General features: G+C 40.6%; 1 protein-coding gene and 1 gene segment (V, D, J or C); one reads left to right on the top strand and one right to left on the bottom strand.

Annotated features, from left to right (window-relative positions):
* Positions 1–2277: 2277 nt before the first annotated feature.
* On the bottom strand, positions 2278–4295 carry LOC118228172 (golgin subfamily A member 6-like protein 1). Its single transcript, XM_035419509.1, has 2 exons — positions 3008–4295; positions 2278–2789 (listed from the first exon to the last, which is right to left on the bottom strand). The coding sequence occupies exons 1-2, from the start codon at positions 4293–4295 to the stop codon at positions 2659–2661; spliced, it is 1419 nt and encodes a 472-aa protein (XP_035275400.1). The 3' UTR covers positions 2278–2658.
* A 3353-nt stretch (positions 4296–7648) lies between these two features.
* Positions 7649–9323, top strand: LOC118227225. The segment is given in 2 exon segments: positions 7649–8134; positions 8960–9323. Coding segments are annotated over 2 exon segments (369 nt in total).
* Positions 9324–9990: the final 667 nt, after the last annotated feature.

A 9990-nucleotide genomic window follows, 5' to 3' on the forward strand; every position in this document is an offset into this window, starting at 1 on the left:
ATTTCTATATTACGAAGATGTCAACCAGGATAAAGAGTACAAGAGAAAGTTTAATTTGTCTGGGAACGCAAAAAGCAAAGGATTTCTAACTATATCAAATTTGAATGCTGAAGACAGTGGAACTTATTTCTGTGCAGCTAGTATCCACAGTGGTGGAGGGTGTCTTTTATCCTTTCAAAAACCCTCCTACTTAACCACAGCTGAAAACACCTGTCTAAGACGTTTTTCTGTTCAGTTGCGTATGTCATAAACTCATTGTGGTCCACATGTACTGAAATGCTTCAGACTGGCCACAAACTGTATAGATATGCATATTATGTGGTGAAGAGCATGCCAGTGTATCGGTGACATCCAGGATATTATATAGTATATGCATGTTTCACACTGAATCATTTGCATCATTTGTTTAATCTGTTGGGAATCTGTTTAGATCACATGTATTTGACCACACTATATCACTAGCAATATCTCTACAATTGATCAGTGGAAGCATCCACCCATTTATCCAATTCCATGGCCCAATCCCAGCGCTCTCTAACGGTCGATAATTCTCTGGTTACAACGTAGCACTTAGCTACGTTAAGATAGCACCATTAGTGCTCCGTAGTAGGCTAACAATAAGCCGGGCGTAATGCAGGCTTCATGGGTTTTCATGTATAAATTATATATAATGCATATTTTAATTACTGTTTAGTTAAGTATACACTATTCACTGTAGCCTTACAGCAGGCCTAGTCTATAATTCGTTTTAGAAGTATCTCGGTATGCTGCGACCCTCAGACATCCCTGCCTACCCTCCCACCTGCGATACCATTTGTTTACCTTAAAAGGGAGTTGTCATCTCTTCTCTGGAGACACTCTCACACCTGCTCTCACACCTGCTTGTCATGGAATACAACTGATAACTTCTAATGATTCATGAGTTTATGACAATATAAGTATTCATGTCTAATAAGAATATTTTTTATTAAACTCATTTTAATCTTACCAAAGTCTCCCGAGTATAAATCTCACTCCTGGATTAGATGCACCAATGCTAATTAAATATACGCTTTCTTGTCGCTGCAAAGCAGATAACGATTGACCACGTTCAAACATTGAGTCATAAATGTGGACACTTAAATCTCAGATGTAGTAGTACACCAAAGAATCATAATTCCTCAGGAAATAATGCAGCAATGAGACATGTCAAAATTTTAATAGGCTTAATAAAATGAGACAAAAACCACTTATTCCAATAGATTTTTCTTTAATGAAACACCTAAAATAAATCCAATCAAGACAATCAAATTTCTTCAGGTTTTAATGGTGAAATCCACTGGCCATGGTAAAATTCTGCCCGATAGCAGCTGAAGCCCTCATTTTTTTTCCAAGTTCCTGATGATGACCTTTAAAACAGAAAACACAAGTCACTAGTCCCCTTTACACATCACTGTTATTGTTTGTCATGTAACCAATATCAGTCAGCAATAACTCAGCATCCACATCTTACCTCTTGAAGTATGACATCAAAGAGGCAGTCCATCATGTTGAATTCTATCATTTTTTTCTTGCACACCAGTAGCAGATTAGCAGATGCTATCAGCATCATGAGCCTGACAGTCAAAAGATGTCGGAACCCTGCACATATTTCCCTCTGGCTGGCAGAATCTCAGCTGCAGAGGCAAATGAGTCAAATTAAACCATGAACCACTGTAACAAGACTATCACCAGTCGTGTTTTGGTCCATGGACTTCTTTTTCAGGGGCGACATAGCTCAGGAGGCAAGTCCGAGGGTTGTCTGGCTGTCGGAGGGTTGCCGGTTCGATCCCCCGCCCTGGGTGTGTCAATGTGTCCCTGAGCAAGACACCTAACCCTTAATTGCTCCCAATGAGCTGATTGGTACCTTGCATGGCAGCCTTTCACCATTGGCGTGTGAGTGTGTGTGTCAACGGGTGAATGAGAGGCATCCATTGTAAAGCGCTTTGGATAAAAGTGCTATATAAATGCAGTCAATTTACTATTTACCATTAATTAATTCATTGCATTTATAAAGCACACTTCCAAACGCTCAAACTGCTTTACAATGATGAAGGGGAACTCATCTCACCCACCACCAAAGGTGTTCCTGGCAGGGTTCTTCTTTTTCACCTTTTTCAATTGTACTTGTGATATAAGCCTATCAGCCTCGCTGCACATTTGCTGTGGTCAATAAGTAAGGTTTCTATAACAAAGTGCAACACGTGAAAACAGATGTGCAGCGTCCAGTCACAGTGATTTTCTAAAATAATTGGGGCCCCCTAAAGCTGCCATGCTCTGTCACTACAGCTAATATACATATAGCCATCAGTGTACCCACAACACAACCTGTAAAAAACATTAATTAAATTTCCCACAATAATTCTTTGGGATAGCTGCTCACTTGTGCTGTTTGACTCACTTTCGCAAAACAGCTTATTGCAAGCATTCACTCTCATCAAAATCTCTAATCTTTTAGATGTTGCTGCTATGATGCTTGCTTTGGTACAGAAATCGCATGATGTTCATTCCTTAGATAAATGAGAGAGCCACCATAGTTCTTCCAGTTTGGTCATTTCAATACTTTGCCTGTTTCTTTACCTTGTTCTCCATCCCAGCTGACCTTTTACCAACCTTCCAAGTTTGCTCACTGTGACTGCCTCACCACCACGTGACTCTGAGGGGCCTGTACAGGTCGGTCCTGGAATCCGTCACCGTGTGTTGTTTCGGTCCAAGCCTGGCCTGCTGTAGCCTCCAGCCAGAGGTGATTCTGCTGCAGCACCATCTGGGCCCTGATCAAAAAACACTTAAAACTTTAAGCTAAGTTTCAAGTTGAACGCAGGCATTTAAGGCTTCGCTGTCTAACACTGTACCCTTTGATATTAAATACTTCAGTAACAGCCAGTGTGAAGCAATCCTGATTTAACAGTTGCTCTTACTGTACCTATAATGTAAACCCAAATCCCTTGTCCTAATTATTTCTGTCTTACTAACTCTTTACAGTTTTTACCTTTTCTTATATCTTCCATCTTATTTTTTCCCACGCCAGGCAGACCAGAAACCTTTTGTCTTCTTGTTCTGTTTTTGTTCTTGCTCTCAGTCTTACTGACATTGGCCTCTCCCTCTGTCTTCTTCTCAGTCTCCCTGCTGCTCTCCCCAGCTAGTATGTGACTTGTCAATTTTCCCACTTTCCTCAAGTTCAGAGCACTTTGTCCAACTGTCTCCTCTTTGCACTCTTTTTTTGTGGTGACTCGCTTTCTACAGCGGAACAGTGACCAAAAACTCTTTTTCTTCTTGTGTTTCTGGCTTTCTTTCTCCTCTTTCTTGCTCTCCCTCTCACTGCTTTCTATCCCCACTGTGACGAGGTTCCGCTCGTTCTCCATTTCTCTCTCACTGATCCCCTCCTCTATCAGAACCGCAGTTGTCTCTCCCGTGGCCTGGGTGACCGGATCGTACGTCTCCTCAGTGCTCTCTCTCTCAGTTTTCACCTCAGTTATGTGTAAGATAAGTGATCTCAGTTCCCTTATCTCCACTTCCAACCTTTCTATTTCCATCTCATGTTGGAGTTCCATGCGCTCATATGCAAACTCCATGAATTCCCTCTGCTTCCTCCACTCCTCCCTCTCTTTCCTCCGGTAATGTTCCCTGGTTTCTCGTTCCTCCTCCAGAATGTTTCTCTCCTGCATTCTCTGTTCTGCCCAGGTGACCCATTCTCTCCTCAGCCCTTCAAAGAGCTCTAACACGTCCTCCCGTTCTCTGTGGTTCAGCTCCTCAAAGTTCCTCCACTCTTCATGCAGCTCAAACATTGAGGCCTGTATTCTGTGGTGCTGCTCTTCCCACCGCTGATGCAATTCATACATCTCTGCTCTGCACTGTTCCTCCTCATGCTCTCTCCTCCACATTTCAGACTGCTGAAACCGCTCTACCTGTTCTCTTAATTGGCACTCCTCCCACTGCCTCCACACTTCCAGGTTTCGTTGTTGCTGTGCCAGCTCCCTCCTGTATGCCCTCCTCTCATGCTCCATGCTCTCCAGCACTCGCATGCACTCCCTCTGCCAGGAGGCCTTCTCCTCTTCCCACTGCTGCCTGAACTCTCTCATCTCCCTCTGCCAGGAGGACTTCTCCTCTTCCCACTGCTGTCTCTCTGCACGCCTCAGCCGCTCCGTGCAGTTCCTCTCCTGCTGCATGCGCTGCCTTTCACTCCTTAGCTCTTCCCTCAGTCCTCTTAGATCCTCCAGGCTCTCCCCGGTCATCAGGAGGCCCTGTTCCTGGAGAACCTGCACAACTTTCTCCAGCATCTCCCTCTCGCCTTGCTCCCTCTCTCTCCTTGCCTCAGTCTCCATGGCCTCTGATTTTTCTGCTCTGTTTGAATAAGGAGACTGCTTTAGCACAACTCTCATCTTGGTACATCTCACCTTATTAGGTACATATTTGCATGTAGCCTCGGTCCATTATTCTTAAACATGAAATGAGGAGTAGAGCTATAGAGCAAACATCATAATAACTACAGGTTTATTTCACATGAGCTCACTAGCTCAGCATGTGCAACTGGAGAAAACCACATGCTTAGCAGATGCTCTTACCCAGAGTTACTTTCACAACTGACATTCTTTATGTCATTTTATACAGCTGGAAATTTACAGTAGCCTTGCTGGGTATGACGGCAGTGACCAATCCCACATTATGCTACACCGTCAGTAGAAATAGCGAGCAATCTGTGAAATCATAAAAAAAATAAAAAATAAAGACTTATATTTAGCTAGCCAGATTTCCCAAGCACTAGAAAGTTAACCAATTAAATGAAAACTTTCTCAGTGCTTTTTAACCACTCGAGAACGTTAGCATGCAAAAGCACTATAGATCGCTTAGCGTGAGTGACTGGAGAAAACGACTGAACGAATTTGGAAGCACGCAGCCCAAATAGCTGCTGATAAGCCACAGAACAAGGCATTGTTACTGCCTTTTTGAAACCCACACAATCTTTGTTATTCAACCACGTTGCTCACTAGCCTTGCTAAATAAGCGAAATGAATTGGATACCTTTCAAAATGAACTGCCAGTTAAGTATCATGTGCATGCACGCCCCCAGAATTCCAGGTGTAATAAATGGAGAAAAACTTATTTACCAATTATTTTTGTTAATTCAAACCCCATTTTAAAACGTTAAAACCTACCCAGCAACTGGATTTTATCATAAGCTTTCTCTTGTCCGACAGCGAATGTCTTTATGAAAAATATTTGTCTGTATGTAGTCAGTGCGATGAGTGTGTTTTATATTTACTTGACTCTTGTTTCGTCATAGATGAGACATCGCCTTGTATGACGAAACACGCGAGCTCGCGTGCATACACGCACACAAACGCGCGCGCACACACACATACACATTTAAGGTGAAACCTGATGTGAGGGCAGTGTGTGACAGCAAAAGTAATCGGTCACACAACGAAAAGTAATCGGTCGCAATAAAAACCTACCACAAACTGGATCCTCTCACAATGGTAGATGCGATCGATCTCTATTTTCGCTTTTCTCTATACAACGAATAACTAAAGAAAAATATTCCTTAGTGTCTGGTAATAACCACGACGAGGGTATTATATGAAACATTTTCATTTTGTGACGTTTCGTCCCTTGTTTCGTCACACATGAAACAAGTCCAGCTTGTGTGTGTGTGTGTGTGTGTGTGTGTGCAAAACTTTTGTTGCTAAACTTAAACTTGCACTGCATATACTTCATATGGGGCAAAATATACCCAAAATATTTATTTACAGTGGTTTTGCCCAAAATAATAATAATAATAATAATAATAATAATAATAATAATAATAATAATAATAATAATTTCAGAATCTTCTTTTCAAATGAAACATAATGCTTGTTAACTGAGTTTTAAAATAAGTTTGAAGAAATATATTTTCATGGGGAGTTCTATATTGGGTGCTGCTATACAGTGGGCCCAAGAATTTCCATATTGTGCACTCCTACTACTTGCCTATCTTACTTATGCTGTGTCCAAATCATGAACTGTAGAAAATATGGACCAAGTCACTGTGACATCACCCACTGATGCTAGGCTTGGTGAAAAGCATTTTGAAGCCACCATGTTGTAGGAGCCAGAGATCTGATGCTGCATTTTTGCATTCCTGTGTGTTACACTGATGGTCTTCACTTCTGTATGCCACTGTGGGTAAAAACTCTGCTAAGTGATTGTAATATTCGGAAGGTACTCTCTGTGAGAGACAAAAGAAAAAAACAGAGAAATAATGCCTGAATCATTCAAGGTAAAAGCCACCATGCCCTTTTTATTTGGAAAGAAGTACTCCTTGTATTTATAACAAGCCTTGTAGGGATAGATACTGCCTCTAGAGGGTAACATTCTTCACAGATTACCATGTGGCCTCCGCCAGACCCATATGCCTGCAGAAAAATATCCGTTCCATTCACTTCTGTGTCACCTAAGAAACTGACATCACTTATACTATTCATCTCAGCACAAGGATATTGAAGATGGACGTAGAATTTTATCTATTGCCTAGCTGCCTGTTATGTCTATTTCTTAAGAGCTTCATCTTGCTTTTAATAGTATATGCTTTTATCACTGGATATCCATGGATTGTGTACATTGAAATGCATAGTTTATTTCTGATTATTATATTATATTTTCTATTTCAGTGATCCTCGGTAATGTTTTCCTCTCCCTTATGCAGAGTTAACAGGAGCCATCAATGTGCAGCAGTTTCCAGTTGCTCAGTTTGTAAAACTTGGAGATGACATGGAGCTCACCTGCCAATATGATGACAAGAGCTATAACAGAATGTACTGGTACCAGCAACTGAATGGACAACAGGCATTAGAACTTGTTGGATTTCTATTTTTAAACGATGTCAACCAGGTTAAAGAGTACAAGGGAAAGTTTTTTTATTTCGTCTGGGAATGCAGAAAGCAAAGGAGTTCTAAATATATCAAACATGAATGCTGAGGACAGTGGCACTTATTTCTGAGCAGCTAGCATCCAGAGTGATGGAGAATTTTATCCTCTCAAAAACCCTCCTACCCAACCACTGCTGCAAACACCTGTCTAAGAATTTTTTCTGTTCTGTTGTGAATGTCTTACAGTCACTGAATCGTTCGCACCATTTCTAAGATCTGTTGGGATTGGGAATCTGTATGATCCACATGTAATGAATCACTTCAGACTGGCCTCACACTGCATGTGGATAATAGACGTGTTATGTGGTGAACAGCAGTGAAATCCCAGGAGATCATCAAAGGAGGGGTGTAAACTGGTGATGGCACTGTGAGCTTCATGAGACCTCAAATGGGTTGCCGTGTGCTATTAGTGACTTGCTGGTTGGAAAGATATTGTGTTTCACAGATGCGAGCCTTTTGATCTGTTCAGACAAATTCAGGTCAGGGGTCAGACCTTGTAGATCAAATAATTATGATGTTAATGATAGAAATAGCAATAGTGTGACTAGCAACTCTACCGGTTGTGATGTCATCAGGAGGAGGGGGTGAGGAGGATTTAACCTGCAGTGCAGGAAATTCATCATGAAAACCAGTCTATTCTGCCAAGAGAAAATGTACTATGTTGTGTTCTTTCAGTGGTTTGCTTTACTTATGCCAAGTAGGTGTTAGTAAATAAAAGACAGAAAATTAAACTAATTCTACAAACCTTTTTTATTAAAAATACTTTTAATTTGTATTTTTTCTTAAACAGCGAATTTTCATGTTTTAATAATCTAAAGCCTAAATTTAATCTCTACTCCTGACAGGTGCAGTGAGTCAGTCTGGTGTTGAAGTCATCCAGAGCCCTGGTGTTCTACTGCTGAAACCAGGGCAGTCTGCTGTCATGAACTGCACCCAGAGCACCTCTCAAACATACATGTACTGGTATCAACAGAAGAACAATGGACCTCTAAAATTTCTCTTCTCCACTGCTAACTCTGAGGAAGTAACAGAGAAGAATGATGGGATCCCTGACAGGTTTACAGTGTCCAGGAAAAGTGTGCCAAAAACAGAACTCATGATTACCGGAGTTCAGCCTGAAGACTCCGCACTGTACTACTGTGCAGCTTCACCACAGTGGTGAACCATGTGGACTCTCCTGTCTAAAAACTACAAGGAGAGAGCAGAGGGTAACTGAGTGCTTTTTAGTTGACTCTGAGTCAGATGCTGAAGACAGTGGTACATATTTCTTTGCTGCTAGTTTTCACTGTGGTGCGAAGTGTCTTTAATCACATCTTTCTCCCATAGCCACTGCTACACACAACTACAAACCTCTTTCTCATTGAGATCTAAGTAATAACTTTTGTTAGGATAAAAATTCAGTCATATTTTATGCTTTTGATCATACTATACATTATGAAAAAATAATTTAGGAAGTGGTTTTGTCTACATGTCTGCGTGTGATAATCCCCACCTCGTTTTATAATCTGACGGGTTATGTCATTTTTCATTAAGGATCCTTAAAAGACAGAAGCTTGGCTCCTTCAGACTGCAGAGATTACCCCTTACTGTTTTTTGTTTAAATATTCCATGTAAGGACAAATACCGCCTATAAAGAGTCATTGTTCTTTCTTTGAGGGTGTTCAACCAATAGAGACAGGCTTGCAGAGGAGTGGTCTGTCCCATACACTCTTACAGTTTAGATAGGTAGTGAGTTAATACTCACATAATCCTCTTCTATTCAATCAGTGCTATATAAAACCATTACTAACGTTGTTCATCTCAGGACCAGGCAATTGAAGATGGACAGAGTGTGCTACCTACTCACTGTTTGTTTAATGCGTAAGAGCTACATGAGGGATTTCATTTAAATACATTCTACATTGATGGAACATGGATTGTATTTAAATGTTTGTTCTTACTTTTGTTTCTAACTGTTAACTCTCTTTCCAGAGTAAAGTAGTAACGACTCAATTCGACTGTTCGTCAGTAAGGCTCTCGTTCCTCTTTTGCAGAGTTCACAGCAGCGATCAATGTGCAGCAATCTCCAGCTTCTCTCTTCGGAAGTCTGCACAAAACAACCCTCCTCACCTGCAAACACGATGACAGCAGCTATCAGTACATGTTCTGGTACCGGCAAGTGAAAGGACAGCAGCACTTGGAGCTTGTTGGATTTCTTAATTATGAAATGGTCAACCAGGACAAAGAGTATGAAGGAAAGTTTAACCTCTCAGGAAATTCACAGGAAAGTGGCTCTTTGCTTATCTCAGGCTTAAAAGCTGAGGACAGCGGCATGTATTTCTGTGCAGCTAGTATGCACAGTGGTAAAAGCTCTCTTTAAGGCTGTCAAAATACATTAACCACTGCTGCAGCTGCAACACCTGTCTGTATTCTCAGTGTCATTCTAGGGATTAACTTGAAGGATCTAGATAAAGTGAAATGTGGTAATCAAACTGTTGTTAGTCTCTATGTGTCCAAAAGAACCTGCACGTTGAAAAGTCTTGCTGCTTTGCACTCTGACATGGATTATCAAAAGAATAGGATTTGAGACAAGGGACCACAATACAGCCATAAATGTCATGTTTTTAAAAGCCAACGCCACTTCCTCTAACTGTAGGTTTTTATCATTGGGCTGTGCTGTTCAGATAATAACAATATATTTTACAAATAAATAGGAAGTGGTTGCAGGCATATGTGTGTAAATGTTGCCCCTCATGTTGTAGAATACAAAAGTTGATACAAAAAATTGATGGATATGTGAATGGATGTATATCAATATTTATTTCTCTTAGCCAGTCCACCTTATATTGTAAATTTGGTCAGATGTAAGTGGAAAATTTTTTAATTGACTTAGTTTAGTTTCAACTGTTGCTGAACTGAAATGCTTAATGCTCAATTAATTTGCCTTTATAATATCTGACTCTCATTGCACACAATGTTATGTGATAATATTTTTTTAAAATATTAAAACATTTTTATAATGATTGTTTCAAGGTTAATTTCTTGGCTGTCACTAATTTGTCTGTCAATATTGTTTTTCAATGGT

The sequence above is a fragment of the Anguilla anguilla genome, chromosome 5, assembly GCF_013347855.1.
Source record: "Anguilla anguilla isolate fAngAng1 chromosome 5, fAngAng1.pri, whole genome shotgun sequence".
NCBI lineage: Eukaryota > Metazoa > Chordata > Actinopteri > Anguilliformes > Anguillidae > Anguilla > Anguilla anguilla.